This window comes from Bos indicus x Bos taurus, chromosome 16 (genome assembly GCF_003369695.1).
Source record: "Bos indicus x Bos taurus breed Angus x Brahman F1 hybrid chromosome 16, Bos_hybrid_MaternalHap_v2.0, whole genome shotgun sequence".
Classification (NCBI taxonomy): domain Eukaryota; kingdom Metazoa; phylum Chordata; class Mammalia; order Artiodactyla; family Bovidae; genus Bos; species Bos indicus x Bos taurus.
The window spans coordinates 68,233,236-68,250,829 of record NC_040091.1 but is presented as its reverse complement, the minus strand read 5'-3'; the positions used below and the strand labels follow the sequence as shown (position 1 = coordinate 68,250,829).

Below are 17,594 nucleotides of genomic sequence, written 5' to 3'. Positions count from 1 at the left end.
CCTAACCAGACCGAGTTCCTGTGGAGACAAAGGACTGTCTCGCAAGTTAGTTCTTATGAAGTGTCTGTTGGCTAAATGCAGTGGTAGGAATCCTTAGAGGGTGGGTTTTCTTGTCAGCTTGTTGCGCTCTGGGAATGTATGGTGTTGGTGTTCCGCAGCTGTGACTCTGGTGTGGCATCCTCTCGGGTCGTTTTCTCACAGGTGTAAATCTGAACTTGAAAGAAGCCAACAAGCTGCACAGTCTGCGGATGTCTCTCTGAATTCATGCCTTACACCACAAAAAATCTTTGCAACTCCGCTCACACCAAGCCAGTATTATAGCGGTAAGGATTCTTTTCCCTTTGTATAAATAGCTCTTTTGTTGAGATTTTAATTCTGCCCAAGAAATGAAATCATTCAACCTTGAATTCAGCTTCTAATTTAAGCATTAAAAACAACAACAAAAAGCAGCCATTAGTTACATACATGTTTGTATATCTGTTGAAATATGTCGTGCCATCAGTAAGCCTTTAAGCTTTTCACTTTATCCGTCTGTGGTATTTTTTAAAATAATTCAGCTTTGGAATATTCAAAATACTTGTGTTTCCATGCATTTTAATATTTGGGTAATTTGAGCAGTATTGGTTGCCTTAACCAAAACGTTCTTTCTATCTGATGTATGAAGATACTCATTTCTAGACTATCATAATGATTCTTTGCAAAATCAGTGATCAAACTGAAGCTGTACCTCATTGTCTGTATTTAGGTTCCAAATATGAAGATCTAAAAGAAAAATATAATAAAGAAGTTGAAGAACGAAAAAGATTAGAGGCAGAGGTAAAAGCCTTGCAGGCAAAGGTAAGTTAATTATGGGCCTCTTAATGGAGTATGCAGTTGAAGAAGTACTTTGATATAGGTAGGATAGAGCAAAGATAGAAAAATCTGCGCTACATAGGACTGACCCGTTTATCTTACACTGAGGAAACAGAGTTCCTGGCTCATTGGTTATGATATTTTTAAGTTTAAAAATAGGTTAGGAGTGGAATAAAATGGATTGGGCAGATGACTTTATCCCTAAATATCAAATAGGCCCCAAATTCCCCAGAAACTGTGGAAACATACTCAAGTTTCTCTGTTAAGATCTTATGATAAAGAATATGTTTGGAGAGGGTGGGACCAGAGTTATTCCTGGCTGACTTTGGCACCTAGAGGCAGTTGCTTCCCATTCAGACCTTCTGATGGAATTGGTGATTGCTACCAGGGGTGAGAGGTGTGGGGATTGTTATTAATGAAACGTTTATTTCAGGTGAGAATGTTGTCAACATAATCTCTCTAGTTCTTTTAAATAAGTAGCTGACAAGGGATTTAAACTCCAGTTTGATAGGGGGGAAAAAGGCTGAGAGAGGTGGGTGAAAGATTTGCTTAACATCAATAAAATAAACAAAACACATGTTTTGGGAACCCCACCTTTTAGTTACAGGACTGACCCTGAAAATAACCTGGTATCTGTAGAATATACCTTTCCCATTTCTGCTCACATGGTATTATTTGTTTTTTGAAAAAAATTCCAGTTTGATACTGAATGGCACAATTCCACTAAGCATGTGAACTTGGTGAGATGGCCCAACTTAGCAGACAGGTTGAGGCTGAATTTATAAGTAGATGCCTTAAATAGTGAGGATCAAAAAGTACCTATTAGAGTTTTAGCAATTTTAATTTTTTTTAAGCCTTTAACCCTTATTTTGAGATCACCAGAATTTTGATACATAGCAAAGGCATTGCTTTCAACACGAATAAAAATTAAACAGTGAACTTCTGATTGTCTTGGAAATATCACTTGTTTTGTTACCCATTTCAGTCAATGGTATCAATTCTGGCCCTGACATCTGTTCCCAGAGTTATTTTGTGGAGGACTGTGAGTCTCCAGAAACATTAAACCTCTTCCCGTGGTGAGAAAAGCCCTTGCTATAAAAAAATTTAACTCAGCTACCGTAGCTGCAACTTGATGTTTGTCAGAATGGAGGCAGAGAGAACAAAAAGGATTCTAAACAGCAGAAGATCCACAAATGTGTCTTATGTAATACAAAATGCCTCTTAGGACAGTTTTTTGGGGGAAACGGTATGGTGGAACATTTAAGAGTTCTTTGGTTAGTATGAATTTTGAGTCTCTGTGTGCAAAGCTATAGGGGGAAGTGACCAAGGATGGACAAAGGAAAATCATATTTCACAATTCAAAATGGCAGTGAGTACTCACATGCGTTTTTATGAAGTATATGAGGGATGCAGGATAAATACAGAAGCTGAGCCCAGTTAAAAGAGACTGGCCCTCAGATGGTGCTGGCTTCCCCTCCAGTGCTGAGTCTGACCGTTAGAGCATCTCACTGGGTGATGGGACTCAGTGGGTCCCCTGACTTGATGAATGTTCTTTCTTGGTACACAGTAGAAGTGCTATTGAATACCTTCTTGGCGTGGCTTTATGTTCTATTTGAAAATAAGTATGTAGTCTTTTTTAAAATTTTAGTTGTTGTATAGCTGATTTACAGTGTTGTATTAGTTTCAGGTGTACAGCAAGGTGATTCAGTTATATACATACACACACACACACATACACACACATACTTTTTCATATTCTTTTGTCACAGTTTATTGCAAGTTATTGAATATAGTTCCCTATGTGTAAGATCTTGTTTATCTATATTACATGTAGTAGTTTTTCCGCCACCACCACTTTCCTCTTTCATAAGCATGTTTATGTCTGTGAGTCTAGTACGTAGTCTTAAATATTGTGACTTCTAAAGGGCTCTGAAGGGCTTCTGTTTTCACAGAAAGCAAACCAGACTATTCCCCAAAGCACCATGAATCACCGGGACATCGCCCGACATCAGGCTTCTTCATCTGTGTTCTCATGGCAACAAGAAAAAACCCCAAGCCGTCTTTCATCTAACACTCTGAAAACTCCAGTTAGGAGAGATTTCTCTGCATCTCATTTTTCTGGGGAACAAGAAGTGACTCCGAGTAGATCAACTTTGCAAATAGGGAAAACAGATGCTAATAGCAGTTTCTGTGATAATTCTAGCAATTCTCATCTTTTGGACCAGTTAAAAGCACAGAACCAAGGTAACTTCTTGAGTTAAATTTTCCTGAGATACTTTCAGACATGACTCCAGACACTTTTAATCCTAGAAAGCGGTTTTGTTAGACCCATCCGTGGTCAACAAACATCCCAGCCTGGTGATATGAAATAGTGTCTTTGGGATAATGAAAAAAGCTATCATCATTAGGAAAGATACCTTTATTTTACTAAAAAGCTGGTGCCATGAAGACTTCAAAAGTAGGGTGAGTGGCTTTGACTTTGTGAAGCTGGGAAAAGTGGTTACTGTTGACATTCCCTGCGCTTCTCACCTGGCTCCTTTTGTGGCCTGTGGAACAAGCTGGTTTTGGCCAGGGGTGTGGCATGTGTCTGCAGAACGGCTTTTCTGTGTGCTGCCAGGTTGGCCATATGGGGGCAAACCTGTAACCTTGGCTGCTGCCCCGCGCTGCTGCCGACAGCCAAGGGTGCCAGGTGGTGTTTGGGAATCTGCTCTGCAGACTATAATTTCCAGTACTGTGATAGATTGAAAATCACCATCAGCGTGCACTGGTGAGAGCTATCGCACGGCCAGTGCCTTTGGAACCAGTATTGTGTAGATGTGGGGAGAAAAAAATGAAAAAAAATTATTGTTAATTTTGGCAGTAGAGGAGGTTCACACTCTGTTGCTCTTTACTGGAGATAAAGCCACTAGAGAATACAGGAGGGTGAATTTTTCACTGCTTAGCACTCATTTGCATTGATACGGGTACAAAAGAAATATTTGTGGGTGTATAAAACCAAGTGGTAATTTTAACACAGGGTCTTATATGTGATACACTTTTTGCAGTTTTCTCAATAAGATACTATTCCTGATTTTAGAGAAGCATTCCCCCCTGCCACAAGTTTTCTGTGAAAACATAAATTTTTCTTCTGCTTTTTATAGGATTTTTGAATACAAATAACAAAAAAACTAAATATTGAAATTAAATCCAATTAAAAGCTCCTTTGTTTAATGTGAATCGATTTATATTTGACTCACCAAAGATTTCAGAGTGTAGTAATGGTGATACATTCTGAGTTTAGTTGTAAATTTCTTTGTGAAAAATACGTGTTAATTGAAGTGTGGGTTTTGTTTGTGATTTAAGAACTAAGGAGCAAGATGAGTGAGCTGGAACTACGTCTGCAAGGACAAGAAAAAGAAATGAAAGGCCAAGTGAATAAACTTCAAGAACTCCAACTGCAACTGGAGAAAGCAAAAGTGGAATTAAATGAAAAAGAGAAAGTTTTGAACAAAAACCGGGATGAACTAGTGAGAACAACTTCACAGTATGACCAGGCATCAGCCAAGGTACTCAACTTTTCATTAGTTATTGATAAATCTGCATTTTTTCATACAATTATTTGGAAAGAGTATGCTTAGACTTGTAAAATAAATATTAGTAATGAAGCTTATTAATATCTGCTAGGCAGTATTGATTGCAGTTGAATAGTAAAGTTCTTTTAGAATTTGGTAGATCTGGGTCAAATCTGGACTGTATATTTTTTAGCTGAGGGACTTGGACAAGTCGCTGATCTCTTACACCTCAGAGGGTGGTGAAGAATAAAGATGTGTATACAACATCTGGCAGGTGCCTGATACGCAGAAGAGGCACTTAAAGTCATGGAGCTTTAAAAGAGGTTTAGGACATGATAGAGTTGAAATGATCTACTCATGGAAACCAATATATACCGTTCTGCCATTTAACCTTTTTTCTTTTTTAAAGTTTTTTCTTTTGTATTGGGGTATAGCTGATAAGTGTTGTGATGGTTTTAGGTGAACAGCGAAGGGACTCAGCCATACATATACATGCATCCATTCACCCCCAAACTCCCCTCCCATCCGGGCTGCCACACAGCATTGAGTAGAGTTCCCTGTGCTGAACAGTATGTCCTTGTTGGTTATCCATTTTCAACATAGCAGTGTGTACGTGTCCGTCCGAAACTTCCTAACTACCCGTTCACCCATCCTTCCCCCCGGCAACCATTAGTTCATTCTCTAAATCTGTGAGTCTGTTTTTGGACTCAATTTGAGTCATTTACTGACTCATTTGACAAATATTTATTGACAGTCTGCTATATGTCAGGCACTGTTCTAGACCTGGGATGCTGCAGTAGCAGTGAGTAAATAGACAAAAAGCACTGCCCTTATGGAGCTTCATCCTAATGGGGGACGTGACGTAAATGTATCAGGCACATCGATAGTGTGCTATATGGAGACAAGTGTAGAAAAATTGAATTCATTTTATATATTTCTGAATTTTATTTACTAATAATTTGTTAAGGATTCTTGTGTCTATGAGGGATGTTGGTCAGCTGTTTTCTCTTTTTGTACTGTCTTTATCTGGTATTTGTATCAAAGGTAATTCTAGCTTCATAAAATGAATTGGGAAGCGTTCCCTCCTCTTCTGATTTTTTGGAAGATATTGTGTAGAATTGGTGTTACTTCTTTATAACATTTGGTAGAATTCTCCGTGAAACTATCTGGGCCTGATGATTTCTTTTTGGGAGTTTTAAAATTACAAATTCAATTTTTAAAATAGTGACAACTATTAAAATTATTTATTTCACATTGGATGAGATGGGTTAGTTTGTGATTTTAGAGTAACTTTCATCTAAATTGTCAAATTTATATATGTGGGGTTCATAGTATTTCCTTATTCTTCTGACTGTAGGTCAGGCTTATTCCCTGTGCATTTCTGATATTTGTGTCTTCTTCTGTTTTTCTCTTTGTCACTACTGCTAGGAGTTTGTCGGTTTTGTGGCTCTTTTATTGATCTTACCAAAGAGTCAGCTCTTTAATTCATTGATTTTCTCCATTATTTCCTGTTTTCAGTTTGAGTGATTTTTTTTTTCTGGCCTCTGGTATATTCTTCTGCTTGCTTTGAGTTTATTTTGCTCTTCTTTTTCTAGGTTGTTGATGTGGGGTGCTTAGTTTATTGACTTGAGACTTTTCTTCTTTTCTAATGCAGACATTAAATGCGATGAATTTCCCTTTCCATACTACCTTCACTGTGCCCTTCACATTTTGATATGTCTCGTGGATTATTCAGAAATACCTTGTTTAGTTTCCAGGTATTTGAGATTTTTCTCTTTTTGTTATTGATTTATCATTTGACTCCTTTGCTGTCAGAGAACATATTCTATGATTTCAGTTCTTTTAGATTTCTTGGGGTTGGTTTTATGGTCTAGGATATGGTCTGTCTTGGTATATATTTCATAGGCACTTGGGGAAACATGTATATTCTGTTGAGAGCAATATTATAAAAGTGTCATTAGCTCCTGTTGATTAATGTTCTTTGTTGAATTCCTCTTTATCTTTGTTGATTTCCTGGCTAGTTGCTTCTAGCAATTGTTGAGGGAAGGGTATTGCAGTCTCCCATAAATGTCTATTTCTCCTTTCAATTTTATAAATTTTTGCTTCACTTATTTTGCAGTTCTGTAGTTTGGTCCATACACATTTAGCATTGTTATGTCTTCTTTTGGATTGACCTTTATCATGTAATATCCCTTAGTGTTTCTGATAATTTTTTTTTTTAATTCTGAAGTCTATTTTACCTGGTAGTAATATAACCTCTCCAGCTTTCCTTTGGTTAAAGTGTCATGATGTATTTCTTTCTGTCTTTTTACTTTCAGCCTATCTATACTGTTAAGTTAAAATATGACCTTACTATGAATTAAAAAAATAGCCTAATGTTAGTTTTGTGTGGACAGCACATAGTTGGGTCATATTTTTTAATCCACTCTTTAATTCCCTTTTAGAAACACTATCTCTATTAATTAGTGTTTTTAGACCATTTATAGCCAATGTAATTATTGATATGTCATGACAGTGGCACCCTACTCCAGTACTCTTGCCTGGAAAATCCCATGGACAGAGGAGCCTGGTAGGCTGCAGTCCATGGGGTCGCGAAGAGTTGGACACAACTGAGCAACTTCTCTTTCACTTTTCACTTTCATGCATTGGAGAAGGAAATGGCAACCCACTCCAGTGTTCTTGGCTGGAGAATCCCAGGGACGGGGGAGCCTGGTGGGCTGCCGTCTATGGGGTCGCACAGAGTCAGACATGACTGAAGCGACTTAGCAGCAGCAGCAGCATGACTTAAGTTTTACATCTTATTTTTTGTTTTTTATTTCTTTCATTTTTCATTTGGCTGTTTTTATTTTTTCTGCCTTCCCGTGGGTTACTTGAACAGTTTTTAGAATTCCATTTTGAATTATCAGTAGTTTCTGAATATATTTCTTTGTAGGGCTTTTATGATTGTTCTAGATAATGTATATATACATACAATTTATCAGTTTATCAGTGTTGTCATTCTATCAACTCTAATAAATTATTGAAAGTTTGCTTCTCTTTTTGTCCTTCTATCCTCCCCTATTTATAGTATAATTTTCTTGAGCATTTTTTGTATATACATTTAGAGCCACATCAGGTAGTGTTACACTTTTGCTTTACTTGTCAAACATAATTTAGAAAACTGAAGAAGAAAAGGAAAGCCTATTGTATATACATTTATTGTGTATACAAATATTCTTATTCTTCTTCCAAATTTCCTTCTTTCATCATTTCCTTTCTTTGTAAAGAACATCCTTTAACCATTCTTTTAGTGTAGCAGCAAATCCTCTAAATTTTCTTTTGTCTGGGAATGTCTTTATTCTTGGAAGATATTTCTGCAGGGTATAGAATTCTGGGTTAACAGTTTTTTCTTTCAGTACTATCATGCTTTTCCTTGGGTCGCAAAGTTTCTTGTTAATATGCTTTCTTCTCTCTTTTCAGAGCTTTCTTATGTGTGTTTTAATAAAATATGTGGGGTTTGGATTGTTGTTGTTTTGGGGGTTATAGGGACATGTTCATCTCTTCCACCTTCCTGGAGGTGGTAGTCCCACTTCATTTTTAGAATTCCCCTAGTGTGGTGCTTTCCAGAGAAACATTCTCAACAACTTTGGGTTAGATATATGATGAAACATGACCTCCCTTGATCTGTATGTATATTTACTCTTTGTGCAGTCTGGGTTTGTAATTTGGTTTTCTAAGTTAGACTTGGATTTAAGCCCTGGCTCTGTTGCATCCCAGTTTTGTTACTTTGGAGCAATTTAATTAACTTCTGAGCTTCAGTTGCCTAATCAATAAAATGGTATTAGTAATAATGCCTTTCTCATAGGATTGCTGTAAAGTTTTTATAAAAATTATCACAGACTTTAGCGTAGTACCTGGCATATGGTGAACTTATAATAGTTGTTGTTATATCGAGTTCCTAGTCAATTTAATTCATTTTCATTTGCATTTCTGCCAACTCAGTCTTCTTTTGTACATGAGAATTATACTTATCCTTTTACACATTGAGGGCTTCCCTGGTGGCTCAGATGGTAAAGAATCTGCCTGCAGTGCAGGAAATCCAAGTTCAGTCCCTGGATCTGGAAGATCCCCCAGAGAAGGGAATGCCTACCCACTCCAGAATTCTTACTTGGAGAATTCTATGGCCAGAGGAGCCTGGCAGTCTACGGTCTATGGGGTCGCAAAGATACTGAGCAACTAACCTTTACATGTTGTTTTGTTGGTTTTGGTGTGACAGGATCACCAGATCCTTCTCTCTAGCATATATCATGAGGTCACTTACCAGATCATGAATTAAAATTTTTGAATAGGACAGTGCTGAGAACATAGCTTTGCCTTCTTTCTATTAGAGACTTCCCTCCAGGTTCTTAAGACTCATTTATTCAATGCTTTCTGGATTCCATTTTTTTCTCATAAACTACAAATCCACCTAACTGAAAATTCAGTCTACCTTTCTCCATCTTGTCTCTAAAGATAGTCAGACCTTGTCCAATATGTTGCTGAAATCAAATTATCCTTTGCTTATGCTATTCCCTGATCTACCTTTAGAATTACCTATTAAATAAAATGGAGCTAATTTAGCCAAAGTCAACCACGTGCTTCAGTAAATATATGCTGTTTCTAGTATGCTTCTTTTCCAAGTATTTATACACCATGTGGGATACAAGGTTTGAATTCATGTAGAAACAGTGTTGGGACTGGGCAGCAAATCTGGATTTCATGTTATGGTTAAAAACTCAGGCCCAGAGCACTGAGTCTCTAGGTCTCTATATACATACTGTTATATACTCTCTATATACATACTGTTAAAGGACTAGAGCCCTGAACCCTTTTTTAGAGTATTATGGAGCATTCATGACACCTAGTGGTCAGGTACTTGTATATGGATGGTGCATCATAAATACCAACATTAAAAAAAAAATCTAAATAAAATATAAATTACTCCTAAAGGCTTTTTTTTTTTTTTTTTGTTAAACCAGCTGTTTGTACAATAATAAAGTGTTATTGATTCTGAGATCTTGTGGGTTGCAGTTTGAGGGAGTGCCAGCAGAGGGTGCCAAGGATTCATTCATTTATTCTGCCCTGCATGGTTTTTTTTCTCCCCCCCTGAGAATTGTCAAAATTTTAGACCATCATTTAGGCAGTGACTTTTGTCTTAGTTGCTTACCACTGTATCCCCAGTGCCTAGCATGGTGCTTGACATATTTGCTGAGTTCATATTTATTATTGGTAGAAATAATTTCTTTCATACTTTTCCTTAGGGGTTTAAAAATTCAAGAATGATAAGGATAATGACAGAGGTATCTTAATGTTCAAAGCAGTGAATTAATTTGAACTACTGGCTCAATATTTTACTTTTTAAATTCAGGATCTTGAAAGTTCTAATATTTGCAAGATCAGACCAGCTTTATCTTTTAATCTTTGGTTAGTTAATAATTGGTGTTAGGTCTTATGGGAAATTTTTACATAGTGTTTTCTTTTTCTCTTTGTTAAATTTATGATAGTTCTAAATGGGTCTATAATGAGTCTCAGAGAAATATATTAGTGGAGAGATTTGCCACACTGGGGTACATTTCTTTTGGATCAGGATTTCTCCCCCAGCAGTGTGAGTTGTTCTTATTCTTTCCTGGGAATTTAGAGTTGTTTTGTAGGGGAGTTCTAGGATTTGAACACCACAGGGAAGAATTAGAGGAATGGGTTTTAACACTGTGAAGATTTAATTTTAAAGAGGATCCTAAATTTCAATGTAGTTCATGTTTTAACAGTTATTTTAAAGATAACTGGCTATGTATAAAAAAGAATGAAATAATGCCATTTGCAGCAACATGGTTGGATCTAGAGACTAGAAGTACGTCAAAGACAAATATCACATGATATCATTTATATGTGGAATCTAAAAAAGATCATACAAATGAACCTATTTGTAAAACAGAAAGACTCACAGACATAGAAAAAAAAAATATGCTTACTAAAGGGGAAAGTGGGGAGAGGGATAAATTGGGGATTTGGGCTTAACAGATACACACTACTATATATATAATGGATAAATAATACAGCACAGGGAACTATATCCAGTATCTTATAATAATCTATAATGGAAAAGAATCTGAAAAAGAATATGTGTGTGTGTGTGCATGTGTGTGTTGTTGAATCACTTTGCTGTATAGCTGAAACTAACATAACACTGTAAATCAACTATAGTTCAATTTTAAAAAAGAGATAACTGGCTATGTAAAAAGGCAAATGAGTATTCTTTGTGTTGCCTTTGGCAGCTTGGTTTAAAACCCATTGTGATACTCTCTGGAGTGCTGTGAACTTCCAAACATTTAAAATGACATAGTGGGAGCATTGTGGAGAGATGCATATTAATATTTAAAACTTCTCACAAAATCTATTATTCTTGAAACAGACTACGTATGAGGATAATAGGTACCCTCTGGTTATTTTGCAGCCTCTAATTTACACAGGTCAACATCACTGCATTTTAACCTCTCATTTCTGTACGACAAAATGTTAGGTGACTCAATATTCAGACACACTGATTTCTTTTATGGCACAACTTATGAAGGGTTTATTTAAATAGCCTAATGCAGGTTTATATCCTTGCTGATATTTCCCAAATATAAATTTATGTGTGCTAAAATAATTGTAGTAGTTTTGGTATTTGGCTAATTGTTTTAGCCCCAACTTTGTATGATATAAAAAAGTCAAAACACAATGTTTGAACTTGAACCAGATCATGGGACTAATTTTTCTGAAATTCAAAATGTTTGCTCCTTCCAAGAATAATTTTTGTTTTGTATTGAACGTCTTAATTTGTTTTAGTGTACTGCTTTGGAACAAAAATTGAAAAAATTGACTGAAGATTTGAGTTGTCAGCGTCAAAATGCAGAAAGTGCCAGATGTTCTCTGGAACAGAAAATCAAGGAGAAAGAAAAAGAGTTCCAAGAGGTAAGGTAAACGGATTCATGAGGAGTTTGTCCAGAAGGCTCTTGTGGTCGTTTCCTAGGTTGATCATTTGAAAAGAGGAGTGTCTGTCATTTGGGATGTTCCACTAGAGGGGAATGCTGTGTGGAAAAGGTTACTATACTTTCCTTCACACTTTTCCATCTTTCAGTTTTTGATTGGAGAAGGGCTTTAGAAATTTTTTTTTAATCCATGTTTTCTGATTTGTTTGAAATTTGATACCAAGTAGAAAAGGATTGGAGAAGGCAATGGCACCCCACTCCAGTACTCTTGCCTGGAAAATCCCATGGACGGAGGAGCCTGGTGGGCTGCAGTCCATGGGGTCGCTAAGAGTCGGACACGACTGAAAGACTTCACTTTCCCTTTTCACTTTCATGCATTGGAGAAGGAAATGGCAACCCACTCCAGTGTTCTTGCCTGGAGAATCCCAGGGATGGTGGAGCCTGGTGGGCTGCCGTCTGTGGGGTCGCACAGAGTCGGACACGACTAAAGCGACTTAGCAGCAGCAGCAGCAGAAAAGGATTGTATTTCTTGTTTCAAACACTCTGTTTTGTAAGGGAAATTATATTACATTCTACAGCTGTTTTTTTTTTTTTTTTTTTTTAACTTTTTTACAAGTTTTCTTTGTTTTTTAATTTTTTGGCCATCCCCTGTGGTGTGTGGAATATTAGTTCTCCAACCAGTGATTGAACCTACACCTGATCCACCTTGGAAGGTGGAGTCTTCACCACCAGTCCACAGGGGAGGTCCTTCCAGCTGTTTCTAAAGTCTGTGAGTTGGCAAATACATTAGAAAGGTGATTAATGTCTAGGGGGAAGAAGTTGGCAGACAAGTTAGGGCTGAAGATGCACTTGGATAAATCTTGGTATCAGTTTCAGGTGAGTTAGCCTGGAAGTAGGTCTGTATTCCTTCAGTGAGAGTTATTGGAATTGTGAATCTGGTGTCCCTGTGTGGTTATCAAGGTTAATTGGTGGCATCTACTTTCTGTTATTCTCAATGGTCAGTGGTGTTTTAAGCTCCCTTTTTGAGTGTGTTGATTTCTCAGTGGAGTTGTGACTGGTTGGCTCTCAGCTCTACCCTTTTGTCCCTGGGTACCTCAGAACAGAGGTGATTCATTTAAGATGGGGATGAGGTGCCAACGGGCCAGTTTCCACGTGTTCTCCTGGGGGACTGCTTCCTCTTCCGCTCAGAGACCGGGATCTGATGCCCGGGACGGGTGCTAAGGCTGCCTGTGTTGGTCATCAAGTAGATGCCGACTGGCTCCATCATCTCCTGTTCTTTCAGAAGAGCTGTGCCTGGAGGATGTCTGGGTCTCGCCCTGGGCTCTCCCTTGTTAACCAGCGTCTGTTGGATGCGTTTGTCTTTACTTTTTAGGAGCTCTCCCGTCAACAGCGTTCCTTCCAAACCCTGGACCAGGAGTGCACTCAGATGAAAGCCAGGCTCACCCAGGAGCTACAGCAAGCTAAGAACACATACAACATCCTACAGGCTGAACTGGATAAAGTAGGGTGCTAACTTATTTCTCCCTCCTCCATAACCTCCTCCCCTACGTTTTAAAATAACGTGTCATTTCTGTACCAATAGGATTCCTTTAAAGGAAAAAAACTTTCCTCACTTTCTGTAGTTATTAAAGTGGAGAGCAAACTGAACCTCTCTGGGTCTGGGTGTTCTCACTTAGAGAAAGGGAACGCCGAGTGGGGATCTCAGATCTGAGGGTCTGTGGGCGTCTCTGATATTCTGGTGGTTCTTGGTCATGCCGCCACATGGGAGCTCTCCTAAGTGTGTATGCCTCTAGTCAAAGTGCTAAAAAAATTATAATTTACTTTTTTAACACCCACTGCACAAATGATTTCATCCAGATTTATGGCTTTCTGACTCTTCCATGTGATGATGACACCCATATTTAAATCTCTAGCCTGGATGTCTGGTCTGAACTTCAGACTTGGGGGTGTGCATCCAATATTTCCACTCATGTGTTTAACAGGCATTTCACACTTAACGTGTTGTTCTTTGCTTAGTCTTCCTTGTCCCAGTAAATAGCAATTCCATTCTTCACATTGCTTCGGTCAAAACCTTCCTGTCATCTTCAAGTCCTCTTTCCTCTCATATGTCAAAGTAATTCCTTAAAACTCTGCCGACTGTACCTTTATTTATTCACACACACACACACACACGTACACTTGAGTGTATATTTGCATGCATGTGTATATATGTGCTCTAATACACATCATCACTCACCTGGGTTTCTGTACTAGCAGAATCCTCCTGTGCCAGGATAAATCTTTATGAATTATTTATTGGCTGTCCTCTAAGATTAAAAAAACAATAAACATTTACAGATGTATAATTGTTTTGTTTTTTTTTTCTTGCTTGTTTTAATTTTTGTCACAAAAGGAAAACTGTCTGAGCTTTGTCCTAGTCAGATGTTTTGTAGTTGATGTGTTTTCCCTGCCGCTGGGTACTGAGGTTTGTGTGGCACCATTGGTCGGATCACTGGGCAGGTGAACGTGTGTGGGCTGACGTTTCTGTAGCACAGCTTCCTGCATGTGACATGGATGGCCTCTAGGGCATATGTCTTCTCACACGTGACAGGGTACTTCCAAGCCGCCCTCCAGGAAAGTCGTAGCAGTTTACCTGACACCAGGTATAAGAGGCCTGTTACCTCCATCCTGCTAGTAGCGGACAGTCCTGGTTTTAAAAATTTTGCCAAAGAGTGAAAAATGTTATTATTTTTTAAATTCACAGTTTCTTAATTACCACTGAGGTTATTTCTTTCAGAGGATGACTTGCCATTTGTCTCTTGTAAAAAATTTCTATTTCTGTCCTTTGCTCATTTTTAAATGGGCTTGCTTTTTTGTACATTGAATCATAGCTATGCTTTATGTGTTGTATTTTGGGAATATCATTTTTATTCTGTTGTATTATTACAAATGTGTTCTCTCAATTTGTTTTCCCATCTTTTGTTGTTGTTTCTTGTCTCATTTTTTAAACAAATTTTAGTTGTTTTATTTCTTTAGTTAATTTTTTCTTTTGTGATTTCCTCCCCAAACCCAGCTGTATTCATCAACGTATGCTATTGCCAAGTGATGTCATGGGTTAACATGATGGTATTTTAAGTTCAGCTTCTAGGACCATGTTAAGCTATAACATATATATTATGTCTCAACCAAAATAGATTGCTTTCATTCTTATATTCCATGACCTTTTTATTATTTAAGAATTTAATATTATTTAAGAATGAATAGCTATTGAAAAGTTAAAACAAAAATGAAGCTTTGCCTTGTTTTCTCTTTGTAGGTCACATCTGTAAAGCAACAGATAGAAAAAAAATTGGAAGAGTTTAAGCAAAATTTCAGCAAAACTGAACAGGCCTTACAGGCAAGTCAGACCAAGGAAAATGAGCTGAGGAGAAGCAGTGAGGTAAGGAGCAGAGAGCATTTATTTGCTTCTGTGTATGAGGAAGTGCAAGGATTAAAGAATTTCTGCACCATTTTCCCCATATAGTGTTTTTCTTTTTTATTTGCTAGAAGTATTACGAAGTGTTTTGTATATAATCTATGACATAGAACATAAGTGGTTTTTTCACTTTCTGTTCTGATGTAACTTACTAATAAGCATCTAGCAATTATAGGAAAACATGACTTGTAGTAAATCCGTTTGGTACTATTCTTTATTATTTTAAGATAGATTTAGACCACCTGTGAGATGGAAGGATGGAAGAAAGCACAGGATTTTCTTTCCTTCTTTTTATTTCCTTTTACTTTTAAAATGTATCTACTTTTGCTAGGCCTGGGTCTGCACTGCATGGGCTTCCTCTAGCTGCGGGGGCTTTTCCTGTTGTGCCGCGGGGCTCTGGGGCACTCAGTCTCAGCGGTGGCAGCACACAGGCTCACACAGTTCCTCCCTGGCATGTGGGATATTCCCGTACTAGGGATAGAACCCGTGTCCCCTGCAGTGCAGGCAGACTCTTAACCACGGGACCACCAGGGAAGTCCTGCAAGGGGCTTTCTAAGTGAAAAGTAACAAAATTGGTGAAGGTATGATTTAAGTCCCCTTTCCAAAGTGATAGACTTAAATAAAATTTTTTTGACAGATAAAGGGTTTCTAGATTTAATATTGTTACAAAAGCATTATCTAATAACTGTATGACTCTGGCTTCAACAGTCACACACTAATCTTCATGTTAAACATGTGCAGGCACGGGTGGTGGTGTCTTTGTAGAGTCATGGTCATGATACACATGGTGCATGAGGTTTCCCAGTGACGAGGATACGAAGAGTAGCCTGATAGTGCTTCTACCAATAGATTTTATCCATACTTACTTTAATTTGCTTCTCTCTGAATTTATTTAGTTGCTTGGAGTTTATTTTAAAGGACTCAATTAAAAACCACTTAGGGACAGTTCGTAGGCTGAAAACAGTTTGAGTAGAGCCGTAAGTCAGCCTCATAGTCTTATGAAGAAGCACAGCAGAACAGTAGAGGTTGCTTCTCCATCAAATGTCACAGGGAAGACTATTTTTCACTAGTTTTTAAAATATTTTTAAAGTATTAAATATTAAATCTTTTACATATCTAAAATTACTTGTTAGATTATACAGTTTTGTTTTTTTTTTCTGTGTAAGGAACAGTGATTTATCCAGGTGAGGCAAGTCTAAATGTATTTATCCTCTCAGCTTCAAAAAGTGTATCGGTTCTAGAATCAGAACATCTGTCAGTGGCAAAGAAGAGGTTGTTAAAGCAGCTATAGCCTCAGAGGGGTAATATTGCTGGAGAGAGGCGGCCCCAGCCCCAGCCGCCTGAGTAGAGGAAAGCTTCATATCAGATGATGGTTTCATCAGCAAACGTTTTTAAATGGAAGCGTTTGTTTCAGCAAAACAAATGTTTGCCTTTTGGCCAGTGGGGACCAACCAACAGATGCTTCTGCTAACATTTCCACAGGCAGACTGGCAGCGAGCTCTTCCCTCTCTGAGCTTCCCTTTCAGCCAGGAACTCTCCTGCGACTCCACTGGCTGCCTGGTGGAAACATTTTGTAAAAGTGATCGTCTGGTTAAATGGGTCCAAACACTTTTTAAACGGTTTGTCGGGCCAAGGCTGCATAGCGAGCTGGACATTTCTTGCAGGTGTTTCTGAAGACTCATGCGTCCCTGCAGGGTCTGGTTTGTCAGCCGAGGAGCTGTCCACCATGAACTCCAGCTGTGCTGAGTTCAATGCCAGTCATGTTTTGCTCAATATTTCATAAAGTTCTGTGTCAGTGAGGACAGTCATGGAGGTGTCTAGCACAGGGCCAGAGAGCTCACTTAGAATTAGTCTTCAATGCATGTTTGTGTTATGTGTCTTCTTTTGAGAATAATATCAAAAATTCAAAGGGCTTAGCTGGCTCTCACATTTTGAATTGGGATTGGAATCAAAAACAATCTATCCAGTTTGACACGTGGTATAACTTTGTGGTAAAATGGTGGCTTTAGACGAAGTGAGATCTGAACCTGCTCTGTGGCCTTGGGACCGTGACTTACCCTTTCTGAGTTTGACTTGCCTTGTCTTCATATGAGGACTAATAGAACCCCTCCCTTTTCAGAGTTGAATTAATGATTAAATTAAGTATTGTATGTCAGGTGCTATTGTGCCCAACCCATAGGGCCCTTTGGTCTTGATAACTGTTAGAACTTTTTTGGTGTGACCACTGTTTGCTGTCACCCCGAGGCACAGAAAGTGATGAGCAAAGGACACGGCATTTGAGATTTTTGGCATTTAAAATTATAGCCTATTCTAGGCTATCACTCTGGGTGTCTTTCTGTATCTAATTATAAGTAAGTGCAAGCAAGTCTAGTGTGCTTATAGGTTTTGGATGCTGAAATAATGTGACAGTTGTACAGAAATGTTCCTTGTCCGTGTTTCGCAAACTAATATGCCACTCACAATGAGAAATTATCAGTAGTGGAAACGTGATTTAATGGCCCAATCAAGGGTAAAGTTAACATTTAGTATCAAAGTGAATGGAGGGTTTAGCTAGGCTGCTCATCCAACATCTAGTGCCAGCCCCATAGCACTGGGGTTCGACAATCATAAACTGTCATTTGACAGCCAAGATGAGGGAACACTTGCTTGGGGACCTTCCTGAGCGTGGGGACCTGTATGACACGGGGTCCTCTAAGGGACCTGGTCTGGCAGGCGAGAATGATGAGGCGGAAGGGGAGAAGCACATCTTTT

General features: G+C 38.3%; 1 protein-coding gene across 1 annotated transcript in view; it reads left to right on the top strand.

The window, feature by feature from the left end:
• Positions 1-17,594, top strand: part of CENPF (centromere protein F) — a 62,557-nt gene that overhangs the window by 11,107 nt on the left and 33,856 nt on the right. The window contains exons 4-10 of the mRNA XM_027565606.1: positions 202-323; positions 746-837; positions 2,805-3,096; positions 4,195-4,397; positions 11,247-11,372; positions 12,762-12,890; positions 14,685-14,807. Of these exons, the coding sequence (XP_027421407.1) occupies positions 202-323; positions 746-837; positions 2,805-3,096; positions 4,195-4,397; positions 11,247-11,372; positions 12,762-12,890; positions 14,685-14,807 (1,087 nt within the window). The remainder of the gene's footprint in view (positions 1-201; positions 324-745; positions 838-2,804; positions 3,097-4,194; positions 4,398-11,246; positions 11,373-12,761; positions 12,891-14,684; positions 14,808-17,594) is intronic.